The 23,279-nt window shown below is 43.1% G+C and overlaps 1 protein-coding gene across 2 annotated transcripts in view; it reads left to right on the top strand.

Moving 5' to 3' along the window:
* EML5 (EMAP like 5) overlaps positions 1-23,279 on the top strand; it is a 119,163-nt gene that overhangs the window by 70,814 nt on the left and 25,070 nt on the right. For both annotated transcript variants that reach the window (XM_066607581.1, XM_066607582.1), the window contains exons 8-18: positions 2,958-3,095; positions 4,655-4,911; positions 5,283-5,495; positions 9,059-9,226; positions 9,941-10,047; positions 12,415-12,533; positions 12,765-12,951; positions 13,584-13,689; positions 19,093-19,186; positions 20,977-21,077; positions 22,777-22,979. In XM_066607581.1, coding sequence (XP_066463678.1) covers positions 2,958-3,095; positions 4,655-4,911; positions 5,283-5,495; positions 9,059-9,226; positions 9,941-10,047; positions 12,415-12,533; positions 12,765-12,951; positions 13,584-13,689; positions 19,093-19,186; positions 20,977-21,077; positions 22,777-22,979 — 1,693 coding nt within the window. The remainder of the gene's footprint in view (positions 1-2,957; positions 3,096-4,654; positions 4,912-5,282; positions 5,496-9,058; positions 9,227-9,940; positions 10,048-12,414; positions 12,534-12,764; positions 12,952-13,583; positions 13,690-19,092; positions 19,187-20,976; positions 21,078-22,776; positions 22,980-23,279) is intronic.

The following is a 23,279-nucleotide window of genomic DNA, read 5'->3' on the forward strand; positions in this document are numbered from 1 at the left end:
ATTACATCTTCTGCAGAAGTCAGCACCCATCATTCTTCAAAACAGACTCAACTGCCTGAATCTAGACATTTAAACGCTTTTCTCCTTTTCTGGTGGGCTTGCTCCTTGAGGCCCATGAGTGTACTGTACTTTATACAGCTTTGCTGAATCATGAAGCCTCTTCTCCATCTTCAGAAGCTTTCAATATAATGAATTCTGACGCGGTCTCCAGATCATTAGTAAATTGGCTCTGATTCACCAGAAGATGATTCCAACTCAAACGCCCATTTCCTGTAAAAGTCCTTTCAATTATCCTGTCAAAATGTTTAATCAGACTGCATAACATTAACATAGGTAATGAGAGTGGTCTGATCAGCTGCTCGAGAGCTGCAACTTTTGTCATCTTTCCAATATGGCATGAAATACAAGTTATTGCTTTATTTTAAAGGGCCAGTTATCCATTAATCTTGAGCTTATGTTCGTGAGCCTCTTGAGATGCCATTAATGTTCTTTCCTACAGTAGGGCCTTACTGTAGGCCCCCAATTCTCATAGCCAGGGTGAAGAACTGCATACGTTCTACACAACAGCACATTACTACATAAGTGACAGGCAGCTGAAATCAGCATGTTTGTCACTATGCTGTCCTCTTCGAGGAGTTAACAGGTTCCTTCCAAGTACTATTAGCATTATTGTCTGATAGTGCTGTGGTGCTGGACAGCGGACCTGAGGCATAGATGATTAGTGGGGATCCCAAGCGGAGTACGCCTGCTTATCAACTGTTGATGACCTATCTTGCGGATAGGTCATTCATGGTAAATTCCTGGAAAATGTATGGATGTGTTGCTGGATGACCATGTGACACTGTTAAGGTCCATTTGCACGCAAAGACAATCTTTCAAACGATTGAAAGATTGAAAGTTTAAGCGATCATTTTGCATAAAGTGGTAATGGACACTAATGTCCATTAACACTTTATCAGCTTCATTTGCATGTAAAAGGGCTTCTGGGAGCTGTTTGCAGAGCACAGCATGTGGGCTGGGCTCTGCACACTGCTGCATTGTTCTCCCAAATAAATCAATTCGGTTCTATTTCAGAATATGTTCTTGAATTCTGTTCCCTTATGTCTGTATGTTCTACGCTTTTTGTTGCAACATGCTACTCATCAGGAACCATCCGGAATTGTGTATACAGAACCGTTTATCACAAACTAATGATGACATTCAGAAAGAATGAACGCTAAATTATTCTTGGAGTGAGGTTTCCTCGCACGTTTTTTCTTGCACGATTTTGCTGCAATTTTTTAGCGTGAAGGTCAATAGGACTAATGGTAAAAATCCATCGCATCACACGAAAATCGCAAGTTTGTGCTTTGCAATGCAGTAAAAAGGAGGCTTCATAGGGAAACACGAGAGATTAAAAAAAAAACCCGCAAAACACAGAAAGATAGGACATGCCGTCATTTTTTTTCCTCACAAGATCGCATCAGTGAAAACATCGCTAATGAGAAGGAAACCATTGAAAATCATTGGTTTCATAAATCTGCTTTTTTATAGCTCCGCCCCCGTTTTGCCCACTCCCATTGCAAACCGCTCGGAGGGGAGGAGAGAAGCAGAGGGCCGGTGATGGCGAGGGAAGGGAGGGGGGTCTGCTCAGATGGACGCGTATATCGGCTGGTGGTGAAAACGCCGTCCGATATACGCTAGTGTAAATAAGCCTTAAGGCTGTATTTACACGGGCGCTTTATCGTGCAGGTTTTGTGCTCTGTGAGACACACAAAACCCGCTCCAAACTAGAACTCGTTATTTGCAATGGGTCTATTTACTTGTGCAACTTTTCTCTTGCAACGATGCAGCGAGACGGAAAATTTGCAGCATGTCCTATTCTTAGACAACATTATTTCCTATAGAAGGAAAAAAAATCACATTGCGCTCACATGCCTTACTTTTTACCATTATAAATACTGGAGCAACATGTGATTTTTTTTTTTCCCCCTTCACTCATATCTACAGCAGTATGATGCTTTTTTCTCGCAAAACACATTACACTAACAGAAAAATTGCATGTTTGCAAGCGCAGTATTGTGTAAATACAGCCTAAGTCGAAGTATTATATTGGCAGTTCATTGTTAGGGTACATTCACATAGAATAGTTTGGATATATTTAAAAACCACACCAAAAACCACATTGGCAGAACCACATGTTCCTTTGTTGTAGTTTTGCCATGTTTGCATTTTTTACTGCAAACACAGCACGGTTTTGTTGAGCTTTTTGCAGTATCTAAACCTCCTCATGTGAACGCACATGAAAAAAATGTAGGAGTACTAATTTATGGCAACTGTAAAATGAGTCAGCAGTGCAGCCAAGCAGTAAAGAAAACAAGTAGGATGCTTGGCTATATATAGATGGAGGTATAACCAGTAGAAAGAGGGAGATTGTGATCCCACTGTGTAGAGCTCTGGTGAGACCACATCTGACCTAAACTACAGAAAGCTATTGATAAAATAGAACAAGTGCAAATATGGGCTAAACAAATTTTGGAAGGTCTTAAGTATAGAACTTATAAGGAAAACGAGATCTAAAATTAGAATAGCGGATAATCTTATGATTGCTGCTGGTCTGACTGCTGGGATTCCCAGATCCTCAGAACAGTGGTCCCAACGGTCCCCATCTGAATGGAGCAGTGATCGCATATGTGCACCACTCATTTCAATGACTGCACTGGAAATTGCTGAGCACAAGCGGTTGGCAATCTCTGGCACTGTCTTTGAAATGAATGGAGATAAGTATAGATCTAACCTAAGAGAAATATAAAAAGGAAATATACGGGCAGACTAGACGGACCATGTCGTCTTTTTGTGCAGTCAATCCGTTTCTGATCTATCATTTTCGTACATTTCCCCTCTATGTCTCATACTCTATAATACAAGTCGTCTCCTCTCCCCAGAGGTCACTATCTGATGCTGCCTTGTACCTGCAGGATTTGGAGTCTAGTGGACCACGCACTCATTGCACGCTGCAACATGGAGGAACCAATTCGCTGTGCAGCAGTCAGTACAGATGGCATCCACCTAGCACTGGGTATGAAGGATGGCTCGTTTACTGTACTCAGAGTCAGGTGAGTCCATGACCCCTGTACCTGAATCTCTGTTCAGCCCCAGAATATCTTGGCTTCCCATACATTTTTGTACCAGACCCCTACCCTTGTCTGACCTGAGCTAGGACTCCTGTTGTCCATGGATCACATACAGATGCACCAACCTATAAATATGTTATGATAACTTTCTGTGCTGCAGTTTGTGTGGGCTTTCAATTGCTCTACAAATGTTGTGTTTTAAGATAAGATAACAGTAGCTTTTAAATGGCTTAAGAAAAAGATAACTTTCTGTCATAGCCGTTATCACAGACAAGTTGAACTGTGCTATATCTGTATCTGTGTACTGAGTCTGCTCCTAGGGGACCTTTTACACAGAGCTATTATCGTACATATTCCCTCTGCCACCAACTGAACAACGAGCTACAATTCATTCACTTATCAATCATTCAGTTTCTGCAAGCTTAAAAGTCAAATAACAATTGGCCTGTGTAAACAGGCAGTTCTTCAACTATGATCGACTGCCTGTTTACTGTGAATGGAGGCAGGCGTCCGGAAGCAATCCCTAACCCGCTCCGCCTCTATTCACTGAGTGATCAATCACTCTTGTGTGAAAGCACAGGGGCAATAATCGCTGGGATAAATGTCAGATGCTTAAGTGCCCAACAATCGTCCTGTATAAAAGAACCCTAATGCGGGGGCTCAGGTGATCACATGGTTGCTTCTTCAGACAAGGAGCCACCAGGAAGATTGGCTCCTGGAGAAGATGAGATTGGATTACAGAGAATGTCTCACTTTAAACCACCCCATAAACTAAACTAGTGAGTGAATACTACAAAGGATGCTGATTAGGGAGGAGCGAAAATACTTGCTAAGGGCAATTGCTCGAGCGAGCATTGCCCTTAACGAGTACCTGCCCGCTGGAGAGACAAGGTTCGGGTGCCGGTGCGGGGGAGCGGTGAGTAGAGGCAGTCAGCGGGGGGGAGAGAGGGAGAGAGAGATCTCACCTCCATTCCTCCCCGCTCTCCTTCGCAGCTCCCTGCGCGCCGCCGGCACCCGAACCTTGTCTCTCGAGCGGGCAGGTACTCGCTAAGGGCAATGCTCGCTCGAGCAATTGCCCTTAGCGAGTATGCTCGCTCATCACTAATGCTGATGTCAAATCTGTCCTTTTTATTTTTATACTCAATCTTGTTCCCTTGCTGTGCACCCACAAACTGGCTGCAACTACTGAGCCCCCTCACATAATAGAGAGGACCGGTCCTCTTATGCATCAGAATGCGGTGAACGGCAGACCATGGGGGAACAGAAGTAAGTATAAAGATGAAAAGTACAGAATTGAAATCGACATCCGCTATAATGTTCTCTCATTAGTTTATGGCGGTGGTCCAAGGTGATAAGAGTCCCTTTTAAAAGATTCACAAGTCTCTGCCTTATTAGTAAATGGACATTTTTTGTAAAATGAGGAATTGTAAGATCTGCAGTCCCATAAATGTGTCAATTGCTGGATGCATATGATCAGAGCTTCATAGCTGATAATACCCCCAAAGGTCCTCTGTAATTTGGCATTCATGACTCTTCTCCAGGGACATGACTGAAGTGGTGCACATCAAGGACAGGAAGGAAGCCATTCATGAGCTGAAGTACTCGCCAGATGGAAACTTTCTTGCTGTGGGTTCCAACGACAGCTGTGTGGATATTTATGGGGTCGTGCAGCGATACAAGAAAGTGGGCGAGTGTCTGGGCTCGGTGACCTTCATCACACATATGGACTGGTCCTCTGATAGTAAATTTCTGCAGACTAATGATGGAAGCGGCAAAAGAATGTTCTACAGGATGCCAGGTAAGTATCCTCATCCAGGCAAGACTATACTGAGCTATACACTTGGAGAAGGGACAAGAAGTATATCTGGTCATAATGAATGTTCTGTAGAGCCAAGGTATTATATAGTAAGGTTCTCCAAGCACGTGTGTCAGTAGTTGTTCTGCAATTACAACTGCTAGCATCTCTTGACAGACTGTATGCTGAGATTTGTACAGTAGTTTTGCAATTGCTAAAGACCCCATGCACTGTATAATGTCAACCACAGAACAAAGAAACCCCCAGAGAATGTTCTATGGAATGTCAGCCTTAGAAAGGTCTTAGAGTCTTCTTAAGAGGTTGCCAATTTCAGTGAAATTCACACTGATACTTCATGATTGCTATATTTGCAGCGGGCAAGGAGATCAACAACAAGGAGGAGCTAAAGGGCGTGCAGTGGGCCCGATGGACGTGTATCACTGGTAACGAAGTGAATGGCATAGGACCCAAATACTCTGATGTCAATGAGATCAACTCTGTAGATGCCAATTATCTTGGGCAAGTGTTGGTGACGGCTGATGACTACGGAATAGTGAAGCTTTTCCGGTATCCATGTCCAAGAAAAGGTGACGACTCCAGTGTAATTATATGTTCCTGATCTATTACAGCTGCTATAAATGGGGCATCTTCTGTATATAGTGATGTGCAGATAGCATAAGTTATACATCTTCTTGTATATAGTGATATGGACAATGCTGGTATAACCTAGGCATCTTCTGTATACAATGTACAGCTGGTATAAGTTAAACATCTTCTTGTATATAGTGATATGGACAATGCTGGTATAACCTGGGCATCTTCTGTATATAATGTACAGTTGGTATAAGTTAAACATCTTCTTGTATGTAGTTATATGACAGTGCTGGTATAACCTGGGCATCTAATCATATGTATATTATAATTCCCAATTGAGTAATTTCTTTTCCTCTGCTTCACAATTATAAGTCCTGTTAAGTTGGTGTAGCCAATTCCAATCAAATATTAATGACGTGCCATTAATTTTTGAACAAGTTAATTACACAGTGACACACGGTCGGATTCACGCAGCGAGTCGTTTTCATCTTGATTTAGTCATTAGCCTCAGGAGGTATAAAATAATGATTTATCTTAAGTGATACTTAGCAGGGAATGATTGTGGCTGCAGCCAAAGATGGAGAATTCACTGTCCTGAAGTTAATAATCAACACTAATGGCCTCTAGGGTGAGGAATTGGAGGATTTGGGGAGACACAGGGCAGAGTAATTGATCTCTACGGCTGAGATGAAAATAGGATGTCAGTGGTGTCCAAATCCAGTGTCTTAAAGATTCTCCAGTAAACATACTGATAATCCGTGAGCTCAACTACAGCCTCAATTCCAAAAAAGTTAAGAGCGCTGTGTAGAATGTAAATATATGTAAAGAAAAAAAGAATGCAGTAAGTTAGAAACCTCATATAACCATATTATATTCACAACAGAACATAAAACACATCAGAAGGGGAAAGTGAGACATTTTCCATTGCATTTTTAAAAAATTGACCTATTTAGAAATTGATGGCAGCCACACATCTCACAAAAGTTGGGACAGGGGTAGCAAAAGGATGGAAAAGTAAGTGGTGCTAATGAAAAACAGCTGGAGGGTCAACTTGCTACTAAGTCACATGACTGTATAAAAAGAGCACATTAGAGAGGCAGAGTCTCTCAGAAGCAAAGATGAACAGAGATTCACCAATCTAAAAATTGTGGAACAATTTCGAAAAAATGTTCCTTGACTTAAAACTTTGAAGACTTTAAATATCCCACCATCTACTGTATATAATATCATGAAAAGATTCCAGGAATCTGGATAAATTCTTATACACAAGTGACAAGGCCAACTGCCAATATTGGATGCTCGAGATCTACAGAACCTCAGGCGGCACTGCATTAAAAACAGACATGATTCTGTAATGCAAACCCCTGCATGGACTCACGAATACTTCTAGAAATCATTGTCTGTGAACACCGTTCTCTTTGCAATCCACATATACAAGGTAAAGCTGTATCATGCAAAGAAGAAGCCACATATCCACACAATCCAGAAACGTCAACGTTTTCTCTGGGCCAAAACTCATTTAAAATGGGCTGAGACAAAATGGAAAACTTTTCTGTAGTCTGATGTATCAAAATTAGAATCCACAGACACCGTGCCTTGCGGACTCAAGAGGATAAGAACCATCCAGCTTGTTATGGAGTTGCCTTAGTGCCTATGACATGGGCAGCTTACGCATGTTGAAAGGCACTATCAGTGCTGAGCAGTATATAGAGGTTGTAGAACAACATATGCTCACACTCAGACAACATTTCTTTCAGGGAAGGCCATGCATATTCCAACAAGACAATGCTAAACCACATACTGCATCCATCACAACAGCATGGCTTCACAGAAGAAGAGTCTGGGTGCTGAACCGGCCGCCTGCAGTCCAGACCTTTCACCAACACAAAACAGGACAGTTGAGCAGCTAGAATCCTTCATCAGGCATGAAAGGCTTGAAAAAGATTTCTTACAGTCAAAATGTTGCCTGTATTTTTAATATGGAGCAATAAAAGTTGTTTTTATTTTAAATCCACCGCTGATGCTGCCACTCCTTCTGCTTCTCTGGACGACATGTTGGGACTAGAGGTCCATGGTCCTACTAGTGGCTTGGCATGAAGTAAATGCCTCAGCACGATACGGGCTTACTTTGGAGTGCTCCGGGACTTCCTTTTTGAGACGTTTTCATCAGACAAGGATGGGACAACATTCTTCTCCCAAAACTCCAGCAATGGGTCTCCTCATTTCCCCAATGTTTACAGACTGTTGTAAAAAGAAGAGGAGATTCTACACAATGGTAGACATGGCCCAGGCCCAACTTTTTTTAACCCCTTAAGGACATGGCCTATTTTGGGCATAAGGATGCAATGATTTTTATCTCCATTTTTCAAAAGCCATAACTTTTTTTTTTCCGTCGACGCGGCCGAATGAGGGCTTGTTTTTTGTGTGGCGAATTGTAGTTTTTATCAGTGCCATTTTTGGGTACATAGACTATATTGTACAACTTTTATAGTTTTTTTTATGATCGCAGGGAGAGAAAACGCATCAATTACTATTCTGCAATAAAAACCCTTTCTTTGGTTTTTTTTTTCTAAATTGCTGCATTCAAAGTCCTGTAACTTTTTTACTTTTCCATGGACGGAGCTCTGTGAGGGCTTATTTTTTGCGAGACAAGCTGTAGTTTTTATTGGTACCATTTTGGGGTACATACGGCTTATTTGATCACTGTTATTGCATTTTTGGGAGGCAGAATGCTAAAAATTAGCATTTTTGCCTGTTTTTTAGCCTTTTTTTTCTTACGCTTTTTGCCGTGCAGGATAAAAAGCATGTTCAACTTATTGTACATGTCAATATCAAATATGTGGGATTTTGTTAATGCTAATATGAGAAGAAGCACATTTACATTTTTATTTTTTGTACATTATTTTGATCTTTTTTTACACCATCTGTGTCCCTCTGAGGGACTCTCACCATACCAGCTCTGATCGCTGTGATAAGGCATTGCAGGACTTCTCTCCTGCAATGCCTTATCGCTTATCAAAGCGATCATAGGCAATGGCAATACAGGACGCCGGTATCTGACGTCCTGTTGCCATGGCAACCAGCCAGGCTTTCTGCGATTGTATCGCGAGAGCCCGATAACATCACAGAGGAAGCACTATCTACATGACGTAAGGATATGTCCAGTTGCGGGAAGGGGTTAATTGTGTTGCTGCCATCAATCACTTATGAGCTATTTTTTTTTTAAATAAAATGGAAAAATGTTTTACTTTCACCTTCTGTTCTGTGTTCTACTGTGAATAAGATATGGTTAACATGAGATTTCCAAATCACTGCATTCTTCTTTAATTTACATTTATTGACATTTTACACACCTTTTTTGGGATTGGGGTTGTATAGGTATAGATCAGACTGAGCATTACATAGTGGAGGGAGCAGGGTCTCCAGGCTGCACAGACTATGTAAGGACAGCAGTGGATGGATCCTGTAGGGGGGTCACAGACTGCGGGTTACAAAGGAGCAGGGGGTATGTGGCAGTGACTTTTCAATAAACTAATATATCTTTTGTGTTTTTCAGGAGCAAAGTTTAAGAAGTACCTCGGTCACTCGGCTCATGTGACAAGTGTGCGGTGGTCACATGACTATCAGTGGATTATTTCCGTTGGTGGCGCTGATCATTCTGTGTTTCAGTGGAAGTTTATCCCGGACAGGAAACTGAAGGATGCTCTGCACATTGCTCCACAAGGTGCGTAGTGGTTGGATGGACAGCTGTACTGTACTGTTACTGTTGTAAATCTTCATCTGGGGGCTGTATTTTTTTCGGCTGAGTAGCTCAGCCCACCTGTGACCTGTCAGACGTAGAGACTACAAATCCCAGCATCCGTGCTATGACACAGCAGTCTGCTTTATCTCCATAATAAGCAGAATAAAGGTGGGTGCAGCGCCCCTGTGTGTCCGAGAAAGTCTCTTTTCGAAATTGAGGTGTACTATGCTCAAAATTATATTTAGAACCATCTGCTAGAAAAGGAACTCCCAGATGGTGGGAATGCCACAGTGGGAACTCCTAGGCTTAAGGTCAATCAATAAGCCAGTAACAGTGCAACCTTGTCAAAATGACAACAGATCAAAAGCAGATATGAAAGCCTGACTTCTCTGTATTAACAAGCAGCCAAAACACAAACATGTTTACAGCCTGTCTGGCCATATTAAGTGTTCACATCCAGCTTGTCACTGATGAAGAGGCGCTATTCCTCGAAACGTGTTTGTTTTTAGACTGGTTGTTAATAAAGAGAAGTCGGGCTTTCATATCTGCCTCTGATCTGTCATGTTTTTGACAAGGTTGCACCGTTATTAGCTTTTTGTCAACCTCTCATTATCTCCATAATACACTGTGACCTGGCTTGGATATTATAACCATCCATAACAATATATCAATGTCTCCTCTCTCCTTTGGTTTTAGAGAGTTTGATGGATTCTAATAGTGATGAATCGGATTCAGAACAGTCTGACGTTCCAGAGCTGGACTCTGAAATAGAACAGGAGACGCAGATAACATATCGGCGCCAGGTAAATAGCTGCTATTGAATTTTCCTGCAGACTGCTCACAGTGTAGAAGTATCATTTAGTGGTAATGATATAACTTCTTCGGCAGAGATTGTGTATGTATTGCTCTATATGTGTTTAAGAATGTATATATCTGAACAGACATGACATAGGAAGCCCAGAACATGAAGCAACAGGTGACTGAGGATCACTGCTGGTAATTGGGTCAGAAGCTGAAGTTTCCTATTTGTATGCAAGTTGGCTCTCACCTAGTGAACAATCTGCCTGCCATGACTGAATCTCTTTAATTATTCACTACATATTGTAAGAAGTCACATAATATATTCAATGATGTCAGTAACAGGGGGCGGGGCTGTGACTACCTCTCAGACATGATATACAGGCTGGTTGTCAGCAGTAATAGATGTTACTGTAGTATAAGATGTGTGGATCTCATGTCTGATCACTATGTTATTATATCACTATTATACTCAGTGATGTCAGTAACAGGGGGAGGGGCTGTGACTACCTCTCAGACATGATATACAGGCTGGTTGTCAGCAGTAATAGATGTTACTGTAGTATAAGGTGTGTGGATCTCATGTCTGATCACTATGTAATTATATTACTGTTATAGTCAGTGATGTCAGTAACAGGGGGAGGGGCTGTGACTACCTCTCAGACATGATATACAGGCTGGTTGTCAGCAGTAATAGATAGAATAGATGTTACTGCAGTATAAGATGTGTGGATCTCATGTCTGATCACTATGTAATTATATTACTATCATACTCAGTGATGTCAGTAACAGGGGGCAGGGCTGTGACTACCTCTCAGACATGATATACAGGCTGGTTGTCAGCAGTGATAGATGTTACTGTAGTATAAGATGTGTGGATCTCATGTCTGATCACTATGTAATTATATCACTATTATACTCAGTGATGTCAGTAACAGGGGGAGGGGCTGTGACTACCTCTCAGACATGATATACAGGCTGGTTGTCAGCAGTAATAGATGGAATAGATGTTACTGTAGTATAAGATGTGTGGATCTCATGTCTGATCACTATGTAATTATATCACTATTATACTCAGTGATGTCAGTAACAGGGGGCGGGGCTGTGACTACCTCTCAGACATGATATACAGGCTGGTTGTCAGCAGTGATAGATGTTACTGTAGTATAAGATGTGTGGATCTCATGTCTGATCACTATGTAATTATATTGCTATTATACTCAGTGATGTCAGTAACAGGGGGCGGGGCTGTGACTACCTCTCAGACATGATATACAGGCTGGTTGTCAGCAGTAATAGATGTTACTGTAGTATAAGATGTGTGGATCTCATGTCTGATCACTATGTAATTATATTACTATTATACTCAGTGATGTCAGTAACAGGGGGAGGGGCTTTGACTGCCTCTCAGACATGATATACAGGCTGGTTGTCAGCAGTAATAGATGGAATAGATGTTACTGTAGTATAAGGTGTGTGGATCTCATGTCTGATCACTATGTAATTATATTACTATTATACTCAGTGATGTCAGTAACAGGGGGAGGGGCTTTGACTACCTCTCAGACATGATATACAGGCTGGTTGTCAGCAGTAATAGATGGAATAGATGTTACTGTAGTATAAGGTGTGCGGATCTCATGTCTGATCACTATGTAATTATATCACTATTATACTCAGTTTTAACGCCCGTTCAGACGGCCGAGTGCAGCGATTATACGCCGCACCCGGAATACCGTCGGGCGGGGGCAGACAGTTCAGCTCTGCTAAACTGCCTTCACCTTTCCATCTCTCGGCAAGGGGAGGGGGCAGGATGTGGCAGGAGCTAGTGTGCTAAGCTGCTGCCCCCTCTCTGCCCCTTGTCTGCTGCCAGCAGTGGGAGGGGGCGGGAGCTTAGCAACTAGCTCCCGCCTTGTTCCCTCCCGTTGCAAAAAGGCGGAAAGGGGTGGAGAGGTGGAGAGAAGGGGGTGGGAGTTTAGCAGACACGCTGCTAAACTCCCTCTCACCTCACTTCTCCGGCAGTTCCCATTGGCTCCCATAGGAATCTAAGGGAGCCGCCGCCATATTCCGGCTGAAATAAAGTTCCTGAACTGGCTGGCGTAAATATGCCCAACCAGAATGCGCACTATATACACTATCTTTGCCAGCCGGACGTTATTACACCGTGGGAATACGCCCATCTGAACTGATGGATTGTAAATCAATGCATCAGATGGGCAGTGTATATCGTTCGGCCGTGAAAGCGTGGCCGATATATGCTCGCGTCAAAGAGCCCTTATACCCAGTGGTGTCAGTAATGTAGCAGGTCTCTGACAGATACATGTAGGCTACTCCTTTAAACTCTGTTAAAAATGACCCTTATACTCTTACAGGTGTATAAAGAAGATCTACCTCAGCTTAAAGAGCAATGCAAAGACAAACACAGAAGTGCTTCTACTAAGAGGAGGGAACGCGCTCCGGTGAACAGCATCCGCCTGCATTTTGTGCATGGGTGAGCGGCGGTCTGTGTGTCATGGGTCATGTGACCTGCGCTTCTATCAAGTCCAGGTTTATCCAAATATATGCAAATGTAGAGTATAGCAGTCCATTATAGGAGCTCAGCGAAGCTGTTAAGGGTGTGTGTGTCAGCACTGTGTTGACAGATTGTAAGCAGCAGCCAGCAGAAGTCTGAGTGCAGCTCTTAAGTGTGATGTAATATGAAATAAACATGGTAATTCTGCAGGTACCGGGGCTATGACTGCCGGAGCAACCTCTTTTACACCCAAACGGGTGAGATCGTTTACCATGTGGCAGCCATCGGAGTTGTATACAACCGGCAGCAGAACATGCAGAGGTTCTATCTGGGCCACACTGATGATATTCTCTGCCTGGCCATTCACCCTCTGAAGGATTACATAGCCACAGGTCAGGTATGTTCTGCACAACTTAATGAACCCAGGAATGTCTTTGGATGTGTTTGTTTGTTTCTTCTTATTTGGGGCTTTCATTCATGAAGGAAGTCATTGTAAGATACTTTTTGGGGATTTTTGCTCCTTTGACTAGTTATGTAATCATTGGTTGCTTTAGAAGCAGCAGATTGACATTGAGTGATGCTCGGTAAATCTGTAACCCTTATTGATGCACAGACACTAAGCACACATTCACACAGTGTCTGCATTGGCTGTAAGCAGCATACACATGTCTGTGCTCCCTACCAAAAAACAAACTTCTTTTGTACAGCCTGTTACCATTCCTAAATTGCCTTTTAAGCAGGCAACTTTTAAAGGAATGGAGGTTTCCAATCTGAAGATGCTTTTTAGGGGGCCTGTGATGGCTGTAGCAGTGGCAGACTAGCATTGACTGTTTCTGGAGTCTTCAGTCTTTCACAAAGATTTCACATATGTTGTAATTAGGATGCATACAATTACCTCCCAGCACCAAGTCCTCCTAAAAAAAAAAATACAAAAAAAACTTTTTTTTTTTTTTTTTAAAGGGCCTTGTGCTTTCTGTGAATGGGGGTTGAAGAATGTAGCATTTCTGACATGCTTTTCACATCTTCCAGGTGGGCAGAGACAGCACTGTGCACATTTGGGACTGCGAGACAATCAAACCTCTTTCAGTGTTAAAAGGACATCACCAGTACGGAGTTTGCGCTGTGGATTTCTCAGGTAACTCTTCTGGGCACAAATGTCACATGAGTCTGCAGGCAGCCGTAGTCCCATCTCCTATAATGGAAAAAATACAGGTTAAAGGGTCGGTGCCCAGTTTTCTGCAATCAAGCTTCATTGGGCCTCCTTTATACGAGCTACGTGATATCACAGCGAGAAAATCGCAGCAATATCGCATCGGTGGTATGTAGTGCTACAAAGTCGCACAACTTTGTAGCACCACTTGTGAGGATTTTCGTGGGACGTGCCTTACCCTGAAAGTAAGCCCTAGCTGCAGGATTTTTTTTTAAAGTATACATCACCTTAGAAGCGCTGTCCGGCTCTGTTGCATCTTCCTCCTGTTCCCTGGCACTGTTCTTCATAATCTCTGGCCCGGGATTGAAAAATCTCCACCTCCTCGAAGCGCTGCCTCTGATTGGATGAGCTCTGTGATGCTTAGCCAATCAGAGCCAGGGCTCGGTAAACCAATCACAACCATTCACAGATTTATCGAGCACTGGCTCTGATTGGCTAAGCATCACAGTGCTCAGCCAATCAGAGGCAGCGCTTCCAGGAAGAAGGGAATTTTCAATCCCTGGCCAGAAGAGATGCTGAAGACCAGTGCCAGAGACCGGGGAAAAGATGCAGCGGAGATTACAGCACTTCTCAGGTGATGTATTTTTTTTTTGTTTTTCTATTTTTTCCTGCAGCCAGGACTTAGTTTAGGATTTCCTACTGTCAAAGTTGCACTGCACGAAAACCGCGTTTTCGTGTGATGTGATGCAACAGAGAGGAAGGCTTTATAGGGAAATGGGCTACAAAACCATGGGCTTCACATACATGCGATTTGTAGTATTGTCGCAATACTGAGGAAATCCTGAAAACATGAGCTGTTGGGGTCCCTGAGGACTGGAGTTGGGGAACACTGGTCTAGACCATAATCTGCAAGGTAAATAGTCTGAACTCTAGATTGGTGCATTTTATCTGCACTGATACATTGTCACAAACTATCAGGACAGAAGTGAGAGAGGCGATTAGCTCACAGAGTGGCTGTCTAGAGTGGCTACAGTTGTAACAAACATTCAGCTGTTAGCCTGGGTTCACACAGGGCGGATTTGCTGCGGTTTTGCTGCGGATTGCCGTTGCATATCCGCACTGCGGCAAAACCGCTGAGTTTGCAGTGCAGTGCAGCACAAATGAGATTTGCCAAAAAGCTGTTCTCACAGGATGGATTTTTTCCGCACAGCCGCAGTGCGGAAATGCAACTGCGTCGCGGTTTGAAAGATGCAGCATGTTCATTCTTTGGTCTTTTCCGCAGCGCTTTTTTGTCCATAGACCTCTATGGACGCAGCCAAAACCGCACCAAATACGCGACAAAAAGTAAAAACGTGCTGCAGAAAAAAACGCGCGTGGATTTTTCTGCACGAAAATCCGCAGCAAAGTCCGCAAGCCCAAATTAACCTTTGAAGCAGTTTTGCCGCAGAAGCAGTTCTTCTGCGGAAAAACCGCAACGGAAAAACCGCGGCAAATCTGCCCTGTGTGAACCCAGCCTTAGTTTTTCAGACTCTGAATGAAAACATGAATGTTCCCATTCCCTGACAGCATGCAGAGAGCTTGAAAATGGTGAACAATTAAGACACTTAGCATTTTGGAAAGTTGCATGATCAATCTAGAAATCCCTAGTACATATACAGTACTTAAAATTAGGCTGGTGAATTTGGGGAGAACGCGGCTCCTTTAATGGGTCCTAGCTCACATTTTACCAGTAAATATCCTGAAGTTGTCCTCTTCTGTAGGCTGTTGTTCTAGTTAGTCTGCTTCTATTATATCTGTTCCATGGAAAGCTGGGTGACAACTAATAAGGCTGCCATTACAGCGCCCACCTGGATTGTTACCCAATCTACTTACATGGTGACGTGCAGAAGCAGATGGATTACTGTGTAATGGGCAGTCCAGGAAAGCTACTTGACAATAGAAGCTGTAAAGCAAGGGGGGAAAACTCTCAAAATCAGACTGGTAAAGATGTGAGGAAGCAGAATATTTCAGGTTCACTTCTCCATCACGGGATTCTTCTTGGTCCTGCTTCTTATTGTCACATGGACATTGGCTCCAACGTGCAGCTGAGTGTTAACAGCTGTCATCATATGCATCTTTGCCCTGTGGCCCCTTGGGGTGAAGACTGCCGGGTCCCCTGGAACTTCGCTTAGAGTCAGTGCTTTAATTAATCGACTTGCCAGACAAGCGGATGCCAATCACATGACCTAAATACAAAGCTCCTCGCTGCTCAGGAACCTTCTAATCCCCAATCACTGTGAATAAATACAACGTAACCTTTAGCACGCAGCCCCCCCCCCCATTATATGTGATGTATTATTATGCATTGCTATATATTACCTATTGTTATATTATTCCGTGTTTGTCACTTGCCTTGTTTGGATGCTGCAGAGTTTATAACCCGGACAGTTACCATTTCATGGATTCCTTTCTTCAGGCTACCCACACATGAGCGAGCGCAATATCATGCTCGTGAACGTGCGATTTTACCCACACGTGCGAGGCAATTTTCTGGCAAAAACGCCTCTCATCTGTGAAATTCCTATCATCTTGCACAAGTTTCACGTGCGGTAGAGGACCGGAAGTGTTTCCTATTGATTTAAATGGGAAACCTCGCATGCACATCGCACGGCTCTTGTCTTCAGCTTAAACAGCATTCGTTCATTCCCTCTTATTCGTTTATACAGTGAATGACTGAATGATTCTCGTTTGAACGAGCCAACGATGTATCCGCCTGTATAACAGGCTGCACAAGAGCGGACGAGCTGGTGATAATGTCCCTCGCTGTTGCAAATGATAATCGTCTTGTCTATTAGGACCCTAACTCAGTTTGTGTTCAGTTCCTCAGCATTTTCAGGATGCTGTGAATGTTAATAGTCTTGCAAATAAGGAAGATGGAGCAATACCTCTGCAATATCTATTGGATGGCAGCATTCCTTTAAATCAACGTACGCCTTTTTAACAAGCCTTATAACAGTGACTGAGAATTGAAAAGCAAGCCAGAACCCGAACAGAAAACCATATACACTCACCCCCAAGGTGTCTCCACACACTTTTTGGGTGCTCTCCTTTAGGAGAGACAACACCCCTCTTGACCCACGTCACAGACCTCTCACCAGCCAAGCCAGATGCCTACTGCACACTGATGAGGAGCAAACACCCAGAAACAGCTGTCTGTGTATGGATTTCTTGCTTGCTTTCCTATTCCCAATCATTCTTTTACAGAGTTGTTCAAAAGTCGCACATTGATTTGAGGGAATGCTGCCATCCAATAGGTGGTGCTGCAGAGGCCATGTTCCATCTTCCTTATTTGCATAAATTACCCAGAAGAACATGCATGACCTCACAAGTCTCCTCACTTACCTCTCAGGTGTCTTCTCACACCCCTTCTGGGTGCTCTCCTTGGGGAGAGACGATGCCCCCCCAGACTTATTTTTGGGTGCTCTCCTTAAGGAGAGACGACACCCCTCTTTACCCATGTTAATACTCTTGTACACATCCTGAGGCTGAAAACTAGAGATGAGCGAGTATACTCGCTAAAGGCAATTGCTCGAGCGAGCATTGCCTTTAGCGAGTACCTGCCCACTGGAGACGAAAGGTTCGGGTGCCGGCGCAGAGGAGCGGTGAGTAGCGGCAGTCAGCAGGGAGCGGGGGGGGGGGGGGGGGAGAGAGGGAGAGAGAGATCTCCCCTCCGTTCCGCCCCGCTCTCCCCCGCAGCTCCCTGCCCGCCGCCGGCACCTGAACCTTTTGTCTCGAGCGGGCAGGTACTCGCTAAAGGCAGTGCTCGCTCGAGCAATTGCCTTTAGCGAGTATACTCGCTCATCTCTACTGAAAACCCATCCTGACTTCCTCCTTCTGGGTTTGTTGCATTTTATCCAGTATAAACAGTCTTTTATGAGATCAGCACATCAGCATAAATCTCCCATCTTCATAGTTTGCTGCAATGTATCAGTGCACGGAAAATGCATCAGTCTGGAGTGCAGACTGCTTATCTTCTAAGTTTGCAAAGTATTAGGCCAGGACAGGTTTTCAACCTCTGAGGCTACATTCACACGTCCAAGCACGATATTAGGCTTAAAAACCCCGATATCATGCTTGTCAACGTGCGTTTACCTGCAGATACGAGGCGCTTTCCATAACATTCTGATCCTCCGGCACTTGTTTCACACACGTCAGAGGATCAGCAGGAGTTTCCCAATGATTTCAATGGGAAACATCACATCACACTCGCGTGCACATCATGCGGCCTGCGATGTGTTTAACTGTCCCATTTAAAACAATGGGTGATGTGTCCTATGGGGTGCGAAAAAATAGGACATGCAGCGATTTTTATCCTTAGTGATGGAAATCATCGCTCATGTGCATGACTTCATTAAAAAAAATGGAGTACATACAGAGGTTCTGCACATTTCGCAACGCACAAAACTTGCGCTAGAATCACGTTCATGTAAATGTAGCCAGAATATAATCCCATTCACTGACAGCATGTACAAATCTTCACAATAATGAGGGGGTGAAGCACAAAGTGCGTTATGAAGTTGCAGATCGTCTTATTATACAAGAAGACTGCACCGGCCCTTTAACAAGCAGATACAATTCATTCATCTGCCATCACTTGTTCGCTCATCAGATAGGTTGCTTTCCTTTCAGTAATATTAAATATCCATAAAACGTGCGGTTAGATGTAATGTGCCGGGTATTGGCTCTGGCTGTATCATCACCTTCTTACTATGCCGAGGACATCGCTGCCCGTTTCCCTATGTTGAATTATATTCAGTTTCAGCCATCAATTTGCATTCATTCATTCATTGCATTCAAGATAATCATCATACAGATTACGTGAAACCGTTTTATTATACTGGAAACAAGAGCAAAATTGAAGCCCTTCTCCGCCTGCTATGCAGACAGTGATCTGCGTGCAGATGTGACAGTAAATAGCTACAATGTATCACACTGAAATCGTATCATAGACAGTGATACATTTTTGGGAACGGCCGACATTGGATACCTTAATAGACACAGAAATAAAGATGCAGGCGTTACAAGCAGAGGCGTAGCCAGATCCTGCTGGGCCCCAGTGTGAATACCGGCCCACCAGTGTGGTCAGGCTGGATGTTTGTACTGTTGCCAGTTGTTTACAGGTAGTGAATATTCTTTTTTTTTTTTTCTTACTGTATAATGGATTGCTAGCTCTGTGACCAAGCTTAGTTTCTTGCACTTTTGCTATTGCCTGCACCTTTATTTCCTAATATGTGATTAGATTGAAAGCTCTTTGGGTGAGAATGCTTCATCTGCTCCATTTTATTATTATACTGATTATGTTAGTTGTCTCCCTTTATATGACTATTATGTGATATTTTCTTTGCACAGCGGATGGTAAGCGTTTAGCATCTGTCGGCATTGACGACCATCACACTGTGGTCTTGTGGGACTGGAAAAAAGGCGAGAAACTGTCATCAGTCAGGTACGGAATCAGTGATGTCAGCTCTTCTGGTTACGTTACTGAAACATCTGACTCGTTGTATGGATCAGTTATTGAATGTAACCGGAAGTGATGATAGACGCAGGGTCACATGACTGTGCAGCGGTATAATGTAGCTAAAGTTTAATTGTTGCGTATCAAAAAGTTCTACAACGTTCTAATATATTTTCTGTTTCAGCTCCTCATTGTTTTCAATGACTTTGCTTAGTGTCAGTGAATGGAAACATTCCCATTTAGATCCAGAGCCTGAACACCTGATTGAACCTAGTTCTACCCTCACACCCGAGGGTCTTTCTGATCTAAACATATCAAACTATGTACAGTAATCTATTGTATCAGCCTAAAAAAGTTAGAATATTTGTTCTTCTATGTTTTGCTCACTGATGCATTGTAACAAGTCGTCAGCTGTGTGAGGACTAAGCATGAGCTTTTACATAGTTAGGTCTCGTTCACATGAGCGTCAAAAGCACGGAGAAGCTAGCTGTGTGAAAAAAAATCACAGCTTCCTTTTACTGGAGAGAGAGAAAAATGAAGGGCAGTCTAAGGGGAACACCCTTCATCTCTGCAGTGGGACTTCCCTTTACTGGAAAGAGAGAGATGAAGGGAAGCCTCAGGGCTTTCCTTCATCTCTCTCCAGTGAAGTAAAGCCCCACTGTGGGAATGAAGGGGGTTGCCCCAGGGCTTCCCTTCATCTCTCTCTGTCCAGTGAAGGGAAGCCCTGAAGCAGGGATGAAGGGGGTTCCCCCAGGGCTTCCCTTCATCCCCGGGGACTGCCTTCATCTCAGCAGGGATGGATGGTTTCCCCTGCAGGGGAGAAGAAAGGATTCCCCACAGAGGGAATGGAGGTGTTTCCCTGCAGGGGAGAAGAAGAGATTCCCCCACTGTGGGAAATCCCTCCATCTTGCATAGTCTCCCATAGAGGTCTATGGAGGATTCTGCGATTTTCTGCCAAAAGATAAGTCGAGACCTATTTTTTCACACAGCAGAGAATTTCAGTCAGTGAGTTCAGCCCTGATGTCCTGTATTTTTGTTGCATTTTTTTTCTATTGTTTGCGCAGCTGCAAATCGTGCGTCTGAAGGTTTCCATAGAAAACCAGAGGTTCTATTAGTCGTGATTTTTTTAAAGCATGTAAATTAGCTGCAGAAAATCGTCCATGTGAAAGAGCCCTTATTGTTGCAAACAGACACAGCTTCATCCCGTCCAACCTATAATGTTACTCTCTTGATCCAGAGGAAGGCAAAAACCCCGATGAGGTGGATGACAATTACCCCATATTAAATGCGAAAAAATTCCTTCCTGACTCCAAACGTGGGAATCTGAATAATTCCCTGGATCAACAATAATTTTCAGAAATCTGTTATCCATAACGTCCAATGTTATTACTTTCACGAAAGACATCCAAGCCCTTCTTAACCATCACAACATCCTGTGGCAGAGAGTTCCATTGTCTCACCTCTCTTACAGTAGATATACCCATCTTGAATGCTCCACTACATTGATAGCAAGCAGAGTATTAGAAAATGATGAGGAAGTCAAGTTTTTGAAGTTCAAGGTTTATAGAACAAGTTTAAAGTGAATAAAAATTTGTAAAATGAGGATTATGAGCTGACGGGCCGCTGCAGAACATCTCTTCACCTGTAGGTGGCTTCACACTGGCCATAATATATCCATTATGATCTAATAATTTATTATTAGGAATGTGATGTTTAGAACACCTGATTTAGAATTTCCCTTCCAACCTTATTTTGTATGTTTGGTCTTTATTTTGCAGAGGGAGTAAAGATAAAATCTTTGTGGTGAAGATTAACCCATACATGCCAGATAAACTGATCACTGCAGGGGTGAAGCACATGAGGTTCTGGAGACGAGCAGGTGCAGTGTGTGGAATGTGACCGCTATATAGAGGATTGTACCGCACTCCGGTACTTTAGTATTTATCATATAAGACCCATGTGAGGGTTTGAAAATCTAATTTTCCTGACTGTTTTATTGGTTTGGACTATTACAGATGCATTAACACCCTAACCTCGCATATTCCAGCAACTGAATCACTGTGTAGTCTAAGGGAAGCTGCAAAGAAATGATATATACAAAGCAAATAGTGCTGAAAACTATAATAATGCAAGGAGGATGAGGATGATAATCCTGCTCATTAGAGTTACCAATCTAATGCCCCTTTTGCACAAGCGAGTAACGTCACCGCTAATTTGTTCGTAGTTGTTTGCGCTTATGCAGAATGTTTAGACAGGCAGATCATCATTGAGAATCGTTGACTTCTCGCTCAGTCTTCACAGTCCTATGTGAAACACTGAAAGCAGAGTCTCTAAACGTAACAAGAAGTAAGCGAGCCGCCAATGATCCCAGTGCAGGCTCAAACTGAGCGGCAAACAAAATGTGCATGATTGATCGCATTTAGACCGAACTATTATCGCACACTTTCGTTCATCTGAGTGACAATCATTACGTGTAAATGGGCCCTAAATTATATTAGCAAATTTCTCCTATCCACAGCAGAACTCTGTTCTCAGGATCAGTGGGGGTCACAGCAGTCGGACCATCGCCAGTCTGAAAGTTATCATCTCTCCTGTGGATAGGGAATAACTTTCAAACAAAGCAAAACCCCTTTAAGGGCTGATTCACATGGGCGACTTTAACGTCTGAGTTCCATCCGAGTTTGAAACTGACAGAATGCGGACCCATATGTGTATTCTTGTGTGCGATTTTGGAAAAAAACAAATCGTAGCATCTCTATTCAGTGCATTCAAAACAGGAATGCACTCACATGGCATGAGTGTGCGCTCTATTTTTTTAACGCACCCATTGACTTCAATGGGAGTTTTACACGTCACCGAAATTGTACTTTCCGTGTCAATATAGCGTAAGGGCTGATATCCAGTCCTCTGTAAATAAAGCGTAACCAATGTACAAGGAAAAGTTCTACAACACTTCCATGGACTTTGCATTTCTTTTCCTCACCATTTTTAAGATTTATGCTTGCTGTCAGTGAATGCGAACATTCTTGTTTAAATACAGAGGCTATCTATCTTTATCTGTTACATCTGATGGATTTGTTACTTCTTACCTACATGGATACATTGTATCAGCCTGGAGTCCAGGACAGGAGAGAGATTTGTGCTGCTGCTTAGTTCAGAAGATTTTCTATACTGATACATCGTAACAAATCAATCAGTTGTGTGAGCAGGACTAGGTCGGGATGTGTTCGGTCAGGATAGAAGTAATGAATGATCCAGTCACTGATGGCAAGCAGAGATCTTGGAAATTGTGAGGAAGTGAAATGCAGTAGTGCAGAATTGTTGGTTATACGTGACTCTTCTATTTTTTTTCTTGCTGCTCTGCTCCGATTTGTAATGTCAACCCCATGAGTTACGTTATCATAAAAATTAACAACCTTTACAGTTGGGCGCTAGAGAGTCAGTGGAGTAATGTGATATGGAGTTATTGGGACCAATATTTAGGAAAGTAATTGCCCCCCATTCTATAAGTCCCTTCTATTCATGTGTATGTAACTCCCTCTGCTTCCTACATGTAACACTACCGTCTTTGCTGGCAGGTGGGGGTCTGATTGGTCGCAAGGCTTGTATAGGGACTGGGTCGAAGATTGACACCATGATGTGTGTGGTGTATGGATGGACAGAGGAGATGTCTTTCTCAGGAACCTCCACTGGGGACGTCTTTATCTGGAGAGATCTGTTCCTGATGAAAACTGTGAAGGCTCATGACGGGCCGGTGTTCAGTATGCACGCCCTGGATAAGGTGAGAAGTGGCATGTACGGTCCTGACCCTATAGACCTGGTCAGGGAAAACTCCATAACATCCACTTTTTACTTAAAATCCATCATATTAAATCATTTGCTGTATTTCAACTAATCTGGAGTTGCATTACGTTTTATACTCCAGTCACACCCAATTCTGTTGTTTTTCCAATAGCGTTATGGGAGGAAGGTCACATGACTGACAGGGAGTATAGATAATCTGCAGTTTGATGCCACGGCCAACCTGCTGGAACTTTACCTTTCTGTGACTGGAGTGTAAATTAGTCATCCAGTCTTCTGG

This window comes from Eleutherodactylus coqui, chromosome 6, assembly GCF_035609145.1.
Source record: "Eleutherodactylus coqui strain aEleCoq1 chromosome 6, aEleCoq1.hap1, whole genome shotgun sequence".
Lineage (NCBI taxonomy): Eukaryota > Metazoa > Chordata > Amphibia > Anura > Eleutherodactylidae > Eleutherodactylus > Eleutherodactylus coqui.